The sequence below is a fragment of the Falco peregrinus genome, chromosome 7, assembly GCF_023634155.1.
Source record: "Falco peregrinus isolate bFalPer1 chromosome 7, bFalPer1.pri, whole genome shotgun sequence".
Lineage (NCBI taxonomy): Eukaryota > Metazoa > Chordata > Aves > Falconiformes > Falconidae > Falco > Falco peregrinus.
Genome location: NC_073727.1, coordinates 72631255 through 72650593, shown reverse-complemented (window position 1 = coordinate 72650593; position 19339 = coordinate 72631255). Strand labels below are relative to the sequence as shown.

At 39.7% G+C, this 19339-nt stretch overlaps 1 protein-coding gene across 2 annotated transcripts in view; it reads left to right on the top strand.

Moving 5' to 3' along the window:
* The window catches only part of GCLC (glutamate-cysteine ligase catalytic subunit), a 36181-nt gene extending 17455 nt beyond the window's left edge, over nucleotides 1–18726 (top strand). The window contains exons 4-16 of one of the 2 annotated variants that reach the window (XM_055810317.1): nucleotides 1113–1226; nucleotides 2008–2066; nucleotides 2154–2290; nucleotides 6519–6593; nucleotides 7428–7544; nucleotides 8402–8540; nucleotides 9084–9196; nucleotides 9868–9960; nucleotides 10701–10805; nucleotides 12811–12892; nucleotides 12989–13086; nucleotides 13189–13309; nucleotides 17034–18726. In XM_055810317.1, the coding sequence (XP_055666292.1) occupies nucleotides 1113–1226; nucleotides 2008–2066; nucleotides 2154–2290; nucleotides 6519–6593; nucleotides 7428–7544; nucleotides 8402–8540; nucleotides 9084–9196; nucleotides 9868–9960; nucleotides 10701–10805; nucleotides 12811–12892; nucleotides 12989–13086; nucleotides 13189–13309; nucleotides 17034–17239 (1459 nt within the window). In that variant the 3' untranslated portion in view covers nucleotides 17240–18726. The remainder of the gene's footprint in view (nucleotides 1–1112; nucleotides 1227–2007; nucleotides 2067–2153; nucleotides 2291–6518; nucleotides 6594–7427; nucleotides 7545–8401; nucleotides 8541–9083; nucleotides 9197–9867; nucleotides 9961–10700; nucleotides 10806–12810; nucleotides 12893–12988; nucleotides 13087–13188; nucleotides 13310–17033) is intronic. The other variant, XM_055810318.1, reaches the window with a different exon arrangement.
* Nucleotides 18727–19339: the final 613 nt, after the last annotated feature.

The window sequence follows — 19339 nt, the reverse complement described above, 5'->3', positions numbered from 1 at the left end:
CTACATGAATATCCCTAGTTCTCAAATTTGTGAGCCCTCACTACTGGACCAGAAAGCTGTTTTCTTTCTTGAGAACTGGAGTAGTGCAGTTTAAAACGTTATACTTACCTGAGTGATGATGTTGGGTTTATGTGTTGTAGGACAACTTGTATACTTAAACCAGGAAGAAGAAACCAGTATGTTGAGTGTAAATGGTATTTCCAGAAATGTTTCCGGGTATTTCGAGTAGTTTGCTTGTAGTTGTATTGGCTAACCCTTTGTATACATCCAGATACTAGAGCCTCTGAAGAGCACAGTCTTTGTCCTTTATGCTGTGCAGCATGGAGAAACTAATCTTCTGCACCTCTGCCTCCAACTACTAAAATACTCCTTTGTTTCAGTTGTACTGAAAACCTAGTTATTCTTATTTCAGATGACTCTTAAACTTACAATGGGGGGGTTCCAAAGCGGGGGGAGGGTTGTATTCTGATTTGCTTGCATATCTGTCAGCATTTTACACCTAATAGCTATAATTTTTCTTTGCTTTTATTACATCTCTCTCATGCAGTTTTTCAGAGTTCTAAAATGGCAAACTGCTGTGGGACTTGGGATGTGTGTATCGCTTGAAACTAATTCTTAGTTGGTTAGGTACCTCTTAAGAGGGGCAGATTATTGAGAGCAGAGCTGGATAAATCGGTCAACATTAACCAGTGCCCCTAGAGAAACTGTTTAAGGCACAGAATGGAGCTGCATGTCAGTATTAAGGACTGGTGCTAACACACTAAAATGTGCTTGTACTCTCCATAATGTTGTGAAATTTCTTGCTTCAGCCACTGGAAAGGTCCACGTTTACTGTCCAGTGATAGAATAGTGGTTAGTTTTTTGGTTGGGGGCTGTGGGTGGGGGGGTGTTTTGTGTTTGTTTTTTTTTTTTAAAGGGTCTGTTTTAACCACCACAGAAGCTGGTTGTTGTCAGGTGCTGACCCTTTAATGCATAGGTAGCAGTCTTGAACAGTGCTTCAGAAATACTCACAGTACATGCAAGTTTTTTAAAAAAATCTTATTCTTTTGTCTGCTAGAACAGTATCACAGTCTGGTTTTATTACAGTTAGATCTTACTGTTCTGTTACATAGGTTAGGGTGTCCTGGGTTTACACTGCCGGAATATAAGCCAACGCCAGTAGAAGGAGGAGCTTCAAAATCCCTCTTTTTTCCAGATGAAGCCATCAATAAACATCCTAGATTTAGGTAAGAGTATTTGGGGAGTGTGAATGAAAAGCTGAATATTTTTCTGTGCCTAAATGTCATAAGCATACCTGCAACTTCTTCACGTTACTGGAACAGACAGCTATGTGGCTGATCGCTGCAGGTATCACAGGGACTTTGACAGAGATGGTTATGATGACATGTATTTTCTGTTAAGGTGACTTTAAGTAAACTGTTCAAGTAACCTTATGTAGTTAGTAGTTCATGCCATTATGGTGCAAAAAGTGTTGATCATGCTACTGCAAAATTGTTTCCAGTTTGAAATCCCATGGCTAACCACTTCCATCACAGTTAATCTGGCTCTTGCTCATCTATGTCACAGCACCATCTCAGTGTACTCAGTAACTTGCCTTAGTTACTGTGAAATAGAGCATGGCATCAAACTATTCTGTAGTCTTGAGAGGGATTTTCATTGTAAGGTGAGACTTCAGAGAATTAAAATTGTTCTGTTGAAAAACTAAGCATACCTTTTCACTTGCCTGTGTATTCTTCAGGTCAGTAGCCTTTTGCTTCTGCCTGTTCTGTCAGCATAGTACTGTGAAGTCCATCAAAATAAGACTGACTTGGCTGAAGAAAAATCTGATGTTTTAATCTGTTATAGTCTACCTTAAACTAGAAAAAGAAGAGTCCTGAAGGCAAATGCTCGATGTAGATAGAAAGTTGACATTCTGAAACGTTGAGAATTGCTGAGAAACTAACTGCGAAAACATTTATATAAAAGAGAAACTTTCAGGTATTTCAACAAACATTTTTTTTATTGTAGTACACTAACCAGAAACATTCGGCACCGAAGAGGAGAGAAGGTTGTGATAAACGTACCAAGTAAGTAAATTTTAATCTTTTTTCGTTTTCAAAATAATAGTTCAATCTGTTGTACTGAGTTACTGAGTACCTGCATTTTCCACACAGTATTTAAAGATAAGAACACGCCATCACCATTTATTGAAACATTTCCTAATGATGATGGAGAAGCAGCAAAGGCGGCTAAGGCAGACTATATATACATGGATGCTATGGGTTTTGGAATGGGAAACTGTTGTCTTCAGGTAAAATGGTCTGCTTTCAAGATATTACTGAATGTTGTCTTCTCTAAACACTTCCCTTTTTCTTTGTGTCTAATTTTTCTAGCTTACATTCTACTGATGCATTTTCAGAGTGGCAACGGGGGGAATCAAACAACAAATTTAGTCTTACACCTGGTAATCTAGTCTTAAAATCCAGGTATATGGGGTTTGTGTGCCAAGGTTTTGGTAGTGGGGAGGCTACAGGGATGACTTCTGTGAGAAGATGCCAGAAGCTTCCCCCATGTCCAACAGAGCCAATGGCAGCCGGTTCCAAGGCTGAGCCCATCAACGATGGTGGTAGTGCCTTTGGGCTAGCATGTTTAAGAAAGGGGGGATAAATAAAACCAACTCCTGTGCAGCAGCAATTGCAGCTGGAGAAAGGAGTGAAAATAAGTGAGAGGAGCAGCCCTGCAGCCCCCCAGGTCGGTGCAGAAGGAGGGGCAGGAGGGGCTCCAGGTGCCGGAGCAGAGATTCCCCTGCAGCCCACGGTGGACACCACGGTGAGGCAGGCCGTGCCCTGCAGCCGTGGAGGTTAACGCTGGAGCAGGTGGATGCCTGTGACCCGTGGGAAGCTCGTGCCAGAGCAGGCTCCTGGCAGGACTTCTGACCCCATGGAGAGAGGAGCCCAGGCTGGAGCAGGTTTGCTGGCAGCACTTGTGACCCCGTGGGGAGCCCACACTGGAGCAGCCTGTGCCTGAAGGGCTGCAGCCCGCAGGAAGGGCTCACACTGGAGAAGTTCACGGGGGACTGTCTCCCGGGGGACTGACCCCAGGCTGGAGCAGGGGAGGAGTGTGAGGAGCCTCCCCCTGAGGAGGAAGGAGCGGCAGAGACAGCATGTGATGGACTGACCACAACCCCTTTCCCTGTCCCCTGCACTGCTGGAGGGGAGGAGGGAGAGAAGATGGGGAGTGAAGTCGAGCCCAGGAAGAAGGGAGGAGAAGGGGGAAAGTGTTTTAAGATTTAGGATTTGTTTCTCATTATCCTACTCTGATTTGATTAGTGATAAATTAAACTAATTTCCCCAAGCTGTGTCTGTTTTGCCCATGACGGTTGATTGCTGAGTGATCTCCCTGCCCTTACCTCCACCCACCAGCCGTTCGTTGTGCTCTCTCTCCCCTGCCCAGCTGAGGAGGGGGAGTGATAGACAGCTTTGGGGGGCACCTGGCATCCAGCCAGGGCCAACCAACCATAACAGATTTATTTGTTTGCATTATGTTTGTTTTCTGATAATATTCAAATGTAGTTGGATACAGTGCTGAAAGGATTAACTGGTCAAACCCCGTTTGATAAGCTCCTGCTCTGGGAACTCCAGCACTTTTCAAGTGTGAAAGGTCTTCGTCCACTGTGGTGTTTCCTCAGACATGACCAAAGGACACTGTAGGAATGGAAACTGAGCTGTCTTGTAGGAATGTGTGGATTTTTTCCCCTCTTCCCCACTCTTAGAACAGCACAAGCAGGGAGTAACAAGAAGTCATTGGAATATCTTTTAAAATAACTAGCTTTCTCCTGTGTAACTTTATTTTATTTTCAAACTGCATGAACTGTATAAAATTACTCATTCTTAAATATATTTAGCTATCTGCGAAGAAGTCATCTTCTCGTTGCTTGTACTGTGAACCTGCCAAATCCACGTGGGTAGCTGTCTCCTGTTACTGTGTGGTGGGAAACATTCTTTGTTCTGTTTTTTCCCATTAATGTGTGCACACTTTTTATTGTTTTTATTCATTTGCCCAAGTTACAACCATCTTACAGTATCCTCTGTTTAAATCCAGCTGTTGTGCCTTGGGAATGCTTTAATCCTCTTAATATGTTTATTTTAAATGTTTGTCTATTGTAGTGGGCTGATGCCGTAGGTAGTAGTGATGTATTTGACTGTCTGCCTTGTTGCCACCATTGTCTTGGGAGCAGAGCTGGGAAGAGGCTAGTGTTAAGTCTCTAGGGGATTAAAGGAAATTCTCTAAGCTGCTCCTGTTTCACAGCAGTGGCAGAAGTAACCCCATTCAAAGCACTTCCCTTTGAGATTGAGAAACTACAAAAGCTGAGTAGATAAAACATTGTTGACAGCTGCCGAGTATGATTTCTTGTCACTAAGGTTAAACCAGGGAGAATCTGAAGAAGTAGTAAAGTGTACATAATATTCTGCATGGTTTTACAAGGTGTTAAGTTTGATATGGTCTGTTTTGTACCATCTCTTTCTTATTTAAGACCAATAAAAATAGTACAGCCTTACCATTCAGTCATTATATAAACTTTTTAAAAAATTTATTGAATTCCTTTTTAAGGCATACCATTTTACTATTCCCTAGTCTTGTAATCAGTGGTCAAATTCAAATTTGGTAGTCTTGTTATCATCAAAGGGGGAATGGAAACAAGGCTGGCAAGTGCTATAAGCAGCTGCTTTTGTATCAGCTGATAATTCTTGATGACAGGCTAGAAGAAAACATGTTTCCCACCTGTTTTTTGTAAGTTAGTTTGCAGTATGCATGCTTCCTTTTTCTCACTTTTTCTTGGTTTGATATATTTGCAAGGTTAAAAGTATTGCCCTGCTGAGCTCGGCTGGGGCAGCCCCCTTGCAGCTGTCCTCTGGAGAAGACTACCATGCCAGTTTCCTCTGTAATGGGATTTTTTTTTTTTGCTAGAAACTGAGTCAAATCCCAGATTTAATGTGATTTGGAATAAACATGAAAGGGAAGGGGAGGCAGGCATCACTGTGTCAGGGGAAAGAGTGTAGGTGTCCTGCTCCCTGCCCCTAGTGCAGGCTCCCTAGTGCTGGAAGTCCAGAATTAGTGGTGAGAAATCATAATTAACTGCTTCTCTGCAATGAAATTAAATAATCTTGTCTTTTCAAAGTATGTTTTGGGGTTTGGTTTGGTTTTGGTTTTTTTTCTGGTGGACACATTTTCTATACTGCACACCCTTTTTCTAACTTCCTAATGATTATTGGCTTTAGATTTAAAAAGACAAAACTAACACAAATCCCAAATTTCTTCTACCCCACCCCACCTCAAAAAAACCAAAAAAAACAAAACACCAAAAAAAAAACCAAACCAAAAAAAAAACCCAAACACACCACTGAGCCCACAGGTGAACTCAGGAGTTTTGCGGAGGGTTTTTTGGTAGGTTCATTGTTTTTTAAGGCTTACCTGGGGTTAGATTGGGCTTCAGTGGCAGACTGAGAACAACTAGAATGTTTTGTGGGACTCTTACATGTTTGGCTGGTGTTCTTCAGGGCAACAGGCAATGATGGTGATTCAGAGCTGAAGTCTGTTGTTCAATGTTAAGATAGTGGTACCGCGGTACGTTCCTTTCTAAGTTATCCTCCGATGTGTGAACATGTAAACTATTAGGGGGAGAGGCTTTTAATCTACTTAGTGGTGGTTTTTTTTAAGACTTTTGAGGTAATCGATCCCCCTTCTGCATTTTTAAAATGCATGGTGTCAGTTTGGGCAGTCTGGAGGGTAAGGTCTGTTATTAGAAATGCATCTTGTGTTTGACGCTGCTCTGAGCAAATACCACCACAAGTTGTAAAGAAGTTATATTTTCCAGTGGCTACATGTGGTAGGGCTTCCATATCATTGATGGCTTCTGCAAATAACATTTCTTTTCCATCTTTCACTATGTCTTGGCCTCTAATCCCGGCAAAACTGGATATTTTTTTTTAAGAATAGAAATTACAGTAGACAAGAAGATACTTATTTTTTGCAGTTCTGTAGGATCAAACCAAGGTGTCTTGACATGTTCTTTAAAACAGGATTAGCTGTCGTATAAAACTAATGTTGCATCTGCAATAGTTTCTGACTGTTGTTTTAAATAGGTAGGTTCCTGGCTTATTTTCTGAAGGTGCTTTACTGACCCATATGTGTTGGAGATGTTAACTCAGTTTTCTTTGGTTCTGGCAAGTGTTTGTATATTTAGCCTCACAGCCCAAGAGTTGTGGTCTGAAATCTTTTAATGAACATAGAAATGGTGCAGAAAGAAGCTGATGATACAGATGTTGCTGATCAATGGGGCAAAAGTTTGTCCAAGAACTGAGGAGCAGGGGGAAGGAGTCCACACAAAAAAAACCCCACCCAAAACCAACAACAAAAAACCCCCCACCCTTAAAATTCTTGGTATTTAAATTGTTATATCATTGATTCTAAATCTAGGAAGACTATGCTTACATTTACGATTATAGAACTTGTGATGGCAATTGTACTTCTTCCAACAGGTCACATTCCAGGCTTGCAGCATTTCTGAAGCAAGGTATCTCTATGATCAGCTAGCCACGATTTGTCCCATTGTGGTAAGTAATGGACTTCTGTCACATCACCTTTTTGTATGAAAGCTGCTACATGTAAAAAAAATACAAAATCTAAAATACGAAACTTGAATGCTACTCACAAATTTGGTACTTTGGGAGAAGTGTCAGTCTCTTGCTAGGTTGTCACAGGAGCGGTGTGATGTATTAAATGTCGAAATGACACCACAAAACAGATAATGTTTGTTTCTTCTCTGCCCACCTTCCCACATGTACAAGAGACCCCTGTTGAATAATTCTAGAAATAAGTTTGGGCAGTTTTTCATGAAGACAAGACAAGCTCAGTCCCTAAAACAATTCTTAATTTTTCAGCTTAGTTGTTTAAATCTGTCCCTTTTGTAAGCATCTGGTCATAAACAGGTGTTTATAAAAATGTTACAAAAATGAAGTATTGGTTTGGTCTGGTCTAGGTGGTGAGCAGATCCTGCTCTGAGTGAGGTATGTTCCAGCTGTGTTGCTAAGGTGCTTGGCCAAACAAAAGCAAAATAAAACAATTGCCAGGTGAACTTTTAGAGTTTGGAAGTGTGTGAGTAGAATACTTGCTGATTTGTCACGAAATTGCTTCTGTCTGTATCATTTTTGTGTTCCTTAAATGCTGATCTGTAGATGTAATAAATTTGTAAAGTAATAACCCTTTGTCTAGGCATTTTCTGGAGGTAGCAGTTGAGAGATTTGTTATATGGGCTTTGGCTTACGTTAAAGTGAAGTGTATATACTTCAGTTACTTCTGGACCAGTAAGTTTCCCTTTCCAGTGGGGATTGTTTTGCTTTTGGTTCCTTGGCTTGTTCTGCGTTTTCATATCAGACTTCTTATTTTAGATGGCGTTGAGCGCTGCATCTCCATTTTACAGAGGCTATGTGTCTGATATTGACTGTCGCTGGGGAGTGATCTCTGCATCTGTAGATGATCGAACGCGAGAAGAGAGGGGGCTGGAGGTAAGTTAGGTAGTAGATGAGATGTCTGGTTTTTTTCAGGCGAAAAAGTTAGAAACTCCTTTAGCATCAAATTCTGCTTATGTTCATCAGAATCCCTAATGAGGGAACATGGCAGTCTTTACAGTAAATACAGGTGTAAACATTCAACTTGATTGTACAGTTTACATTAGCAAATAGGTATTTTTAATTAGGTATGGAATCCCAGTAGAACACCGCTCACTACTCCACAGCTTGCTGAAAAGGTCCCCCTGTGATGAAACTTTGGGGTCTGTGTTTGAGCCCAGGAAGCAAAAATTGATGAAATTGCTTTGGATTAAATCGCAGGTGCTGCTGAGTAATCCCATAGTATAAACTAGAACTATGTGAAAAGAGCCAGTTGCCAGAAGTTGGAACTTAAGAAGTTCCTCTAAGCAGGAATTGGCATTCAAAGCACTTAAAAAATTAAAGAAAATAAAAGTTAATTTTAAGAAGTCTATTTGAAATTGAACTACCCATTTTCTCATTCTGTGAACTGTATCGGTGTGTGTTGCAATAGGTATAATAATGCTTTCCAGGTACTTGGGGTAATGATACATTACATCAGGGAAATGTTACCACTTTTAGACAAGTCTAGTCAATGTGTGATGACTGTTTGTTGGGTTTTTTTGACTCTGATACATACATCTGCAAACAAAATAGTCAAATTCCAGGATCACTTTCTGTTAAGCCTGTTTAAGACTCTTGCTTTGAGTAATTTTATTTGAGGCTGTAGGTTTTATTAAACAGGATAATAATTCTCACATAAGTGTCATTTAGTGAGCAAAATTAGGTAACATTATTAACAAGCTGTTAAAATATTGTATTCTTAAATTGTATAGCCACTGAAGAACAACCATTATAGAATCAGTAAATCCAGATATGATTCCATAGACAGTTATCTATCTGAATGTGGTGAGAAATACAATGACATTGATTTGACAATAGACAAAGATATCTACGAGCACCTAATAAAGGAAGGTAAGTGTTTGCTTCATTATGAGCAGGTTAAGAACTGTGCTTGCAGCGTGTGGGAATATTTTACGTTTTCATTCTTGTTTGTTTCAGTTGTTGTGCATCCCCTAGGGTGACTCCTACTCAGGAAGTTTCTGTGTAGCGTGGTCCTGAGAGTTTATTCATTTGTAACAGAAACTGTCCCTAATTCCGGCTTGAGAAGCTCAGTGTTTAAGTAATCGATGTTTTATCTTTGTGGAGAGAGCAGAACTGCTTTAGGAAACGTGGCACAGAGGTGCATCAGAAAACAGGAAGAATGGCAGCCACACCAATATTTGGTTGCCATTTCCAAACAGGAACCTGTTCATGGTTTGGGTTTTTTGGGGGATTCTTTTTTTTTGTTCTCTTTAATCATTTCCTTCCTTCCCAAAGTCGTTATTTAAACTTTAACAGGATGTGGTGGGTTAAGGTAGCATTGCAGAGTTGGATGTTTTCAGTCATGTGGAACAAATCATTACCTAGAGCCTGCTTTGCTATGTGTAAATCGTTGTTTGCATTTTCATTTTGTAGGTATTGACCACCTTTTGGCACAGCATATTGCACACTTGTTCATTCGAGACCCATTGACTTTATTTGAGGAGAAAATACATCTAGATGATGCAAATGAATCCGACCATTTTGAGGTTGTGTCTGATGAAAAGGAATTTAATAAGTATATACATAAAATTGCTTGTTCTTTATAGTACTGGTTAATTGGAGGATGTCTGTATTGGTTAAAAGTTTTTTTATCCTGAATTTTTCACTTCAGCTAGTTCTTTAGTGTGTCATTTGACTTTGCAGTTGTAAGCACATTTATTTATTTTTGTTTGGAGAAAGTGGTGGCTTATACCTTAAACACAATAAAACATGAAGGCCCCAAACTTGTTTCTATGTATATAAAGTGTTACGGGGAACCGTCTATTTTTATGGCTTCCTAAAAACTTTTTTGCATGACATTGATGTATAAATGTCTCTTATACAGCTTTATGAAGTGATAGCTATGGTAATACTAGGTATTTGTAGTTTGGGTGTGCATCAGTCTCATAAAAGAAAAATTGTCATCAACTAAATCTCAGCTGCCTAGTATTTTGCACATAATCCTCAAACAAAATAGTGTGAGAAAGTATTTGCTCGTAGGATGGGTAGCTATACTGTTGTTTTTAAGGAAGGCAGGACGCTTAGGTTGGAAATGCTTCTCTAACGTGATGGGCTCTTCCAGGGAAAATACTAGGACTCTAGTTATCTGCTTATTTTTCTTTATGTTATAGAATTATGCATGTCTTGATTGTGACAGATTATTTCATGTGCTTTGCAGAATATTCAGTCTACAAACTGGCAGACAATGAGGTTTAAGCCGCCTCCTCCAAATTCAGATATTGGATGGAGAGTGGAATTCAGACCGATGGAGGTAAGGAGAGCATCAGTATGCACAAAATCTCATTTCCTTTTAAGTGGAAAAGTACCAGGGATTCTGCTGTGCAGTATCAAACCTCTGTTACTGACGCTGTGTTTTCTCCCCTCTGAATTGCTAGATGCAAGCAAAGTGGACAGCAGTGTTTAAACAGACATAGACTGTGGGAATGTAACTGACAGGAGAATGCACTGCAGCATAGCAAAGCGTGCTAATGGATTTGGGGTGATGGGGAAGGGAATTGGGCTTGTATTAAAGCAACAGTAAACAAAGGCCCATTTAGCTTCTAGGTGCTGTATTTCTCCAGTATGTTTCCTGGCACTGAACAATTCCACTGTCATTGTTTTGTTTTTCACAAGTGCTTTTATTTTATAGCTGTCTTATTTCTGAGCTCTCTGAATTTAATCCCTTTAAAGTGGAAATTTAAAAGCTATTGTACATTTGTAATTACACAGGGAGCCTGAAGGTACAGGTTATTAGATAGTTTTTTAAAACTCAGGTGTGTTTTGGCTTTGGATTAAAGGGTTGAGCTTGAAGTGTGTGTGTGCATTGTGCATTTGAAGTCACTGCTGATGATTCCTGTTTGTGCATCACCGTCTCTGCTAGTAGAGTGTGTGTGAATGCAGGTACCAACAAGAACGTTCCAGTCAAATTGTTTTAAACTCTCCCAGATACTTACCCACTTCATGAGTGTGTTCCCACTAAAGTAATTTAATCTCTAATCCTTTTTTGTCTAGGTCCAGTTAACAGACTTTGAAAACTCTGCATATGTTGTGTTCGTGGTATTGCTAACCAGAGTGATTCTGTCGTATAAACTGGATTTTCTCATTCCTTTGTCCAAGGTAAGTGTGAAAGATCAGATTTATTAGAGCCAAATGCAGCATACTTGCATCATGGAATCAAGGTTAGAGACAAATAGTGTGGGAATTTCTGGGGTACCTAACAGTGTCTGACCATTGTAGAAATGTTTAGAAATACCATCATCACAACGTTCTTAGGCTGGGAAAGGGCGTGTTTCCACCATTTTACATGTGGAAGGAGCTTAACCTGTGGAGGTCAAAATAAACATATTAGGTACTTATTTTAATGTGGCTGATGCATGTGTCTTGTGTTCTTATTCACTGTTTTGTTTGTGTCTGGTGGAGAGGGAAAGGAGGAGTTCAGCATGCTTAGTGTTACACAGTATTTGAGTGAGAACAAATACTGCTGATTCAGGTCTCATACGTATGACTTGTTTTTAGACAGACCAGCCATACAAAATATGCTTTTTCCTTAATCTTGTTCTCACAATTGTTGAACTCTTTGGTGTGAAACTGTCCTTAACATGTTGTCTTTCTGAGGTATGTGATCAGAAAATGTTTTCTTAAAGGGATAGGCCTTGCAACATTATAGGTAACTTTAAAAAAGGTCTTGCAGTGCAGGAGGCTTTTGACAGACTGTATAATAGAAAATACTGCCAAGCACTGGCTACAGCATAGCTGTAATAGCCTGTGGCTTTTCTTAGTGTTTTTAATTAAAATGGAGAAAAATACTGAAGTTGTAAATCAACAGTAATCGTACCGTACAGTTGGTATGATTTCTAAAAGGAGAAAGTATCTTCCTGGTGTCAGGGTGTTCAGACTTCATAAATAATGCAGCACTTTAGCACGTACAGTGCATAATTACATTATTATTTGGAATGTATCTGTTATGTGGAATAAGATTTTTTTAATCTCAAAAGCACAACATTTTTAATGAAGAATACCAGTTAAGACTGAAAAAGAGACCAGGTGCTGAAAGAACCTGAATAGAGTTGGGGGGCATAAAACTGCTTGAGCTTGCCAAGCAGTTTGGCAGGTAACGCAGCACAGAACTGCACAACCATTGGTAAGCCTGCCTCTTTCAAGTAAAATAATACAGGTTTATGAGGCTAATCTCATGGTAATCTTTGTGGTCTGATTGAGTGCAGTTGTGCTCCCATCTGTTAGGACTGGAGTTCTGTCAAACTTTCAAAACAGCCTGTTGTGTAAATAGGTTTTGTAATGTACAATAAATGAAAACACTCTTCAAAACAAGAAGTGAAAGATTTTGCATCGCCTGTAATTAAAGGTCAAACAAAGTATTCAGCAAATCCTATCCCTTGTTCTCAAGACAATACAGTAAAGCTAATGTCTGAAAGCTGTGTGATTTTAGTTCCGTGAGAACATACCAACCAAAACACTTGGACAAAATCTTCTGTCCAAAAAGACAGAGCAATGCTTATGTCACTTGCACAGCATATAAGCAGTACTTTGTAGACTTCTAGAGAAGCCTGCTATTTAGAACTTCCTTATTAGCAGTCTTAAGTTTAGCTGCCTAATGGATGTTTGAGTAGGGAATAGATACGAGTCCAATACCAAGTTACTGGAATTCTGTTTCTGAAATTTTGTTTAATACAACGATAACTGCCATTTCCCTAGCCATAGCTTGCTTCTTTTATTAAGACAATGACTGAAGTCTTTACAATTTTCTTCGTCTGTACTTAAATTGCATCTAAATAGACAAAGAAGTCTGCCAGATGGCATGCAACCTGTTAATCGTAGCTGTTTCTGTGTTTTCATCCAAACTTAAAAGTTTAGTGCAGCATGTTCTAACATAACACTACTACTTTTTCTGCTGGAGACCTAGTTTCATAGAATGTCACCTCTTTGTGGTTTTGCCCAGGACCCATAAAGAATGTAATAAAACTTATCTCTACAGCTTGGCCTGTTGTGATGAAAAAAGAAGTAACACAGTAGATGTTTCAGTTAATGAGACCAAAATGTGAGGATATGGGAGGATCCTGATTTTCTAAAATGTCACAAATCTCTGAAATACTTCTTTTGCCAGGTGGATGAAAACATGAAGATGGCCCAGAAAAGAGATGCTGTCCGGCAGGGAATGTTTTACTTCAGAAAAGATATTTGCAAAGGTATCACAACAAGCAAACTGATTTACGCTGTTGTGGATGTTCAGTGCATCTCTTGCCTTCTAACTGTTTCTTTCTTTCCCTTTGTTACCCATGAAGGTGGAAATGCTGTTGTGGATGGATGCGGCTCTGCACAAAACGGGACAGGCACAGAAGAGTACACCTTAATGAGCATTGATACAATTATCAATGGGAAGGTCATAGCCTCTTCTACCTGGAACATACAACTTTCCCCTCTATTCCACCCTCCAAGAAACCAGATCAAGCGTGTTTTGTGCTGACTCTGTTCTCTTACACAGGAAGGAGTCTTTCCTGGTTTGATCCCAATTTTGAATTCCTATCTTGAAAACATGGAAGTGGATGTAGACACAAGGTGCACCATCCTAAACTACTTGAAGCTTATAAAAAAGAGAGCATCTGGTATGTTTGACACTTTTGGAGATTGATTTTCTTGGCATTTTTCTACTTAAACAGTAATTGGTCTGTTCTCTAGTTTTCAGTTGGGTAAAACTAGTGGAAGCTGTGGTTGGCTGGTTAAGTGTTGAATTATTGGAGCAAAGGACTGGAGTGTGTTCTCTGGCTTAAATCTGGTCCTGGCTAGTTCTGATTCTAAATGTTTTGTGATCCACGTTAGAACTTAAATTAGGAATAATTGATACCATTACACTGTCCTCTAAGCTGTAATTGTATCTCCAGTTCAAGATGTCTCTTTTCATACGCGCTTTCTGCTGCTTTTGCCAGTATATCGTCCACTTCTTACTAGTTTGCACATATACTAATCCCCTTTGCCTAACGCTTGGGTGTTGTAAGAGTATGTGAGGCTGGGTCCGATGGCCTGTTGTTACTAGTGTGACTCCAAAGTGTGCTGCTCCAAAGCATTCATAAGTCTAAATTCTGGTATGTAGAGCGTGGGACCTTTACATACCTCTTGATAAGCTCCCCGATAAATCCTTCCTGTAAGTAGCAAAACTCCTTCAAGGCAGAGCAGACGAAGCTCTTCCCCTGTGTTCCCCATGTTGCAGTGTTTTCAAAGACAAGCAGCGTAATGAAACTTCATTCTGCTTTTCAAAATGCAGCAGTGTAATGAGTAAAAGATGTAGGCTAAACTTTAATTCAGAACTGGGCATGTAGCACAGTAGCAGCTTTACACACACACACACAAAATTTTAAGCTGAAGTGTTGCATTCCTTTTTAATTCTTAAAAATTGCTGGAGAACCTCCTAGCTAAAGACCTTTATAAACCTGAGGTGGAAAAGAGGACTTTCTCTCACCTGGTAATTCAATACTTTAGCAGTACCTCAGAATGGTAACAAATTTGAATTAATTACAACTTTCACTGTAAATGTTCTTTCCTAAGGCTGCTTGTTTATAGGAGGCTTTTGTCCTTCAGGTAACATAGATGGGGTTTTGAAGCTTGGCTTCACTGAAAGAAGAGAAACTGGCAGGAAGAAAACATCTGAGGCACATAGACCTTCAAAATAACAATGCTTTCAAAATATTCCGTTGTTTGTTACTGATTTTTTTCCCTTCAGAAAAATGCTGTTGAAAAAACAAGGAATGCCTGAGTCTTCCAGAGATTTTTTTTTTTTTTTTTTTTCCCCCAAGAGCTGATGACTTGGGCTTGATTCCATGCAGGTGTTCCCCTTCCAAAGAACAACTTTGCTACCTGGTGTAAAGTTGCAGGCATTGCAAAAGTCAGCTCGTGTATTTACACAGACCTAAAAGGTGTGAGGGTGAGGTACATGGAGTCTAGAGTTTAGATCTTAACTCTGATGACCTGAAATAATTTTTAAATGCTGCTTCTTAGAACTTAAGAATTCACAGAATAAAATGCATTAGGTGTTGTAGTATTATGCCATGATGTTTCTCAATAGCAAGCTTTGGGTTATTCCAGTTTACTCTCAATCTTAAATGTCCATGAGCCTGCAGCCTGTCTAGCGTGAGACATCTCCACAAGGAGTGGCCGTTTTTTTTAGATTTCTCTTCTCAAATGGTGAAAACGGAGCACTCATGAGTTAAACACTGGCACTTCAGCTGTGGTGCTTTAACTTTGCCCTGACACAGTTAATCTCTGCTTCAGTCCCATCTTCTCTTGCAGCATGGCTAGGTATGGTCCTCCTAGTCTATGTCTAGCTGGTGTGTGACTGCCACTGCTCAGGGAGGCTACAGACAGGTCTGCTAGGCAGGCAGCAGCTGCTGACCACCACCAGGTATTAATGAACACAGTATTAAGATAGCACCAAGTGATCCTTGTCCTGGTGTGCTCTCTCGGTTCCTAGCTGTCTGCAGTGTAGGTGCTTTCATGGTCAAGGGTAGGGCAGTAATCGTGGTGCTTGGAGACTGTTCACAAACATGATTTCCGTGATCAGTGCCTTACCCTTCTTGAAGCAGTTATCATTTTGGTCCCCATAAAGTCATACAATAAGAAATGCCACAGTTTTATTATATGCTTTTTGAAAAATGTAACTTCTGTACTTTTGCATGTTTAAATGCTCTTCCCGTTTACTTCATGATACACCTTCTAGTTCCCACGTTGTAAGATAATATTTCTCTACTCACTTCTTATCAACACTCATAATTTTGTAAACTTCTCAAGTACATTTGCTTCTGAACTTACAATGCCCTTTGTCATGTCTCTCCTTGCTTGGAAGTTGTTTCACACCTTTTGCCAGTCTTGTCTTTGCCTTGTCCCCAATACGTTCTTTGAGAGCTGCATGCTACGTTCATGACAAAGGTGCTGCAGACTTAAGATTTTCACAGTTAGGAAGGATGGGGAGTGACTAGGCTGCCTGACCACTAGGTCTCTGTGTTGGTGTAAGTGCGCCTGCTCTCCTGCACTGACTACCTGCAGCAGCTTTTAGTCCAAAAATGTGTCTTTATGCTCTGCTCATCAACTAGCCCCAACGATTTTCTTGCAGGCCCCCTGCTTTTTGTTTTTGTGTGAGTTCTTTGGTATTGTTTTTCTGCCCTTTTTATATGTAGAAGGGTAAACTGGCCTCATTTCTTTAAAACATGACTTGCGTTTTTTGAGAGACATTTTTTATTTCTAATAACCTTTTTTATTCTGCTTTTCTTTCCTGTACTGCTTGTAATTTTTCTGATTTGTGTTCCTGCGCCCCTGTTCAAAACCACAGATAAGATATCTTTAAACAGTCTTTGATGCTTTTTATTTTTGGTTTGTGTGTTCCTCTTTGCTTTGTCTAACTTGATTCCTCTTACTTTTTATAATATTCTTAAAACGAAGACTTCTGTAGTGGAAGCCCTTGACTCTTTCAAGAAAGCTGAGGTTCCAGTAGCTAGCAATGAAGGTTTTGTAGGCTCTTCAGGTATCCCATCAGCCTACCTTAATGTCTTACAAGTGTAAGGTAATTCCGACAGTACTAGTTAAGGTTTGCTTGCATCTGCTGCGTTCAGGAGGAAGATTCAGTAGCCTAAACACTGGTGTCTAGCTGGCCTCCAGCTACTGCTTCATAGGGATGCAGCTCTCCTGCAAGTGGTGTGTGCTATTTGATGACCCTGTATAGAAGTTTTGGGGACCCTTAGGCACCTGCTGGCTGCACTGTGGACTGCATAGTGAAGCAGAGGCATTGTGCACAAACCAGGAGTTGGGATTATTGTCAACCTGCCTATTTTTTGCTAGGGGAGTTTGTCAGAGGGCAAAAGAATAGTAAGTCAAGGTAGACAGAGCAAAGCTAGGAACTGAGTTGGATGAATTGACTACAGAATTTATATGTATATGTAGTTGTTGTAGAGGTGTCTATTGGTTAGTCTCAGCCAGATTTTCTATTAAGTGACATGTTTAAGACCTCTTGATATACAAGCCGTTGGTAACACTGTTCCAGTAGCTGCTGTCTCATTACAATCTGAAAGGTTGAAGATCACAACAGATGAGTAGGTTTTAGACTATCAGTGATATATCAGCTTAATTATGCCTGCGGTTTAACCATATTAAAAAAAAACAAAAAACAACAAAAACCGAAACAACAAAACCAACAACAAAAAAACAACCAAACAAAAGTATAGGAATGTGTTTCTCATGAAAGCATGGACTATTCATTAATTGTGTATATAATGCATAGAACTTTAGGTGTTGTACTACTAAATTAGATGTATAAACTGAAATTTGACTTCCCCTTGCCTACAGGAGAATTAATGACAGTTGCTCGATGGATGAGGGAATTTATTGCACAGCATCCAGACTACAAGCAAGATAGCGTGATAACTGATGAAATGAATTATAGCCTTATTTGGAAATGCAACCAAATCGCACAAGGCCAGGCAGAGTGTCCTGAACTGTTGGGGGTAGGATTTAATAAGAAACAAAGTGGAAACAAAACTGGCTCTTTGTAATGAATGAATTTTTCTTAAATAATAGAAAGTTTAAGCCTTTTAGCAAAGCACTAGCAAAGATGCTGTGAATCTGGTACAGTTTCATGGTGTAAAGACCAAAACAGGGATACTGCACTATAAAATGGGCCAATCTGCCTAAATATGCATTAAAGGCATCCTACAATAGACATATTCTTATTGTTAAGGTTTATACAATGTACATGTAAATAGTAAAATATTTTTATGATTAACATCAATGTATTTTAATAACATTGTATCTAAAGTTATTGTGAATTAGCTTGTAACTTTTTTATGCTTATTCTAGAAAGAAAAATTGTCCTGAACAGCTTTGTAAATGTAATGGTACTTGTATATTATATGCATTCCAGTTACTGAATGTTTACTGTAATTTTTTTAACCTGGAATGTGCTAGGTAATCTACCTTATTGTGTAAGAAAAAAAAAAAATAATAATCTTCTGGACCTACCTGAATCACAGATACATATTCCATTTGGGTTTTGAAAGTATGTAAGAACAGATAAATGCATGTGCCTCCCATCTGTTAATCTTTACAGTAGTTTCTCAGTTGCCACCAGACCTGCATCCACTCATGAGCTAAAACTCAGAGGAACAGATCTGCCTTTGTTTAGATAACGCATGTCTGCCTGTCTGCAAATGCATCATTTTTTTTCCTTTCTGAAGTAAATTTCTGTGCTCTTGCAGTTCAGAATGATTTAACAAAAAAGCAGTAATGGGGGAAACGCAGTGAAAGAGTGAAGGAAACAAGAGCTGAACACAGAGCTGTCTCCACAGCGGGTGTCTCTGGTTTCTTTGTAGACTTCGGCACTCCTTAACTTGCTCTTTCTCCCACATTGCTGCTGTTCGCACAGTTGACAGCTGCAGTGCAAAACCAAACACCTGTCCATTCTTCCTAAAAGTTGAGTTTCTAATTTGTCATTCATTATTATAAATATTTTTGTCAGCATGTTTCCTAAAAGGTACTTTATGTAGATAGCTGAAGTACCTACAAAGCTGTAGGTATGGACAACTTAATCCCCTCTAGAAAATAGTTTCAAAGAAACCATGGAATGCACTAATCCTATGAATTGGGAGCCAGTGCTGGGAGTGACTGTAAAGTATTTAAAATTTAGCCATTGCAACTGTAAATAAGGTAAACTTAAGGGGCCTTTTTTGATTTAGCTTCTTAACTGACTTCTAGAAGTGAATTGCATTATGGGTAGATTATGCAAAGCTTAATGCAAGCATATATAAATACCTAAGGTGTAATGATTTTTTAAAAAGAACTAATGGAGAAACTGCAATGAAGAGGTGCACTAAGAAGCTTTTATGTACTGACATTAGACTTTGTTCTGTGTTCATGGGTGTGCTTTAGAGAATGAAAAGAATGTGGTTTTTTTTTCCTGCAGTGGTAAATTTGTTTTAATCAAGATGTAGGCATATGCTAATTTAGTTTCTGTAAGAAGGAAATAAAAATAAAATTTGCAGTATGTGTTGGTCACTTGCATGACTTGAACCCACGTTTTCAGATTCAAAAAAGTTGTATACCTGGCAAGTACAGTTTGTCCAGACTCACTTTGTTCGCAGTGAAACTTCTCGGGACTAATTGCAGATAGCCTACCAACCCTGCAACAGACACTCTTGCTAGTCTCATGGTAGCATCTGTCTGATTGCACAGCATCAGGTGCTCCGCTTTGAAGACCCCTAAAGAAAGTTAGAATGCTTTCCTGCTGGGACTGCATCAACACGTGTCCTTTTTCCCTTTCAGTTGACGTTAAATCAGCCATCTGGCCTGGTAGGTGGCTACTGTCCTGCAAGTGAGAGCCTACAAGCTGTGGCTGGAACTCCTTCACGAGTTCTTGTGTGCTTATTTTCAGAAGGGATGAGCAAGGTCAGACAGAGCTGCTGCTGGTTGGTTGAGGTCTCCATGGCTGCAGTATCCAAGCAGCTTGCGTTCGTAGATGAAGAGTTAAGGTGTGTGCTCCAGCCTATTCATGGTTGTGGGGCATGGTGAAGGCTCTCACAGGGCAAACCAGAGTGGCTGCATGGAGGGGTGAGCTTTGCTGCTAGTTTTGAATATGCCTTAGAGGTGATTGTGGGCCT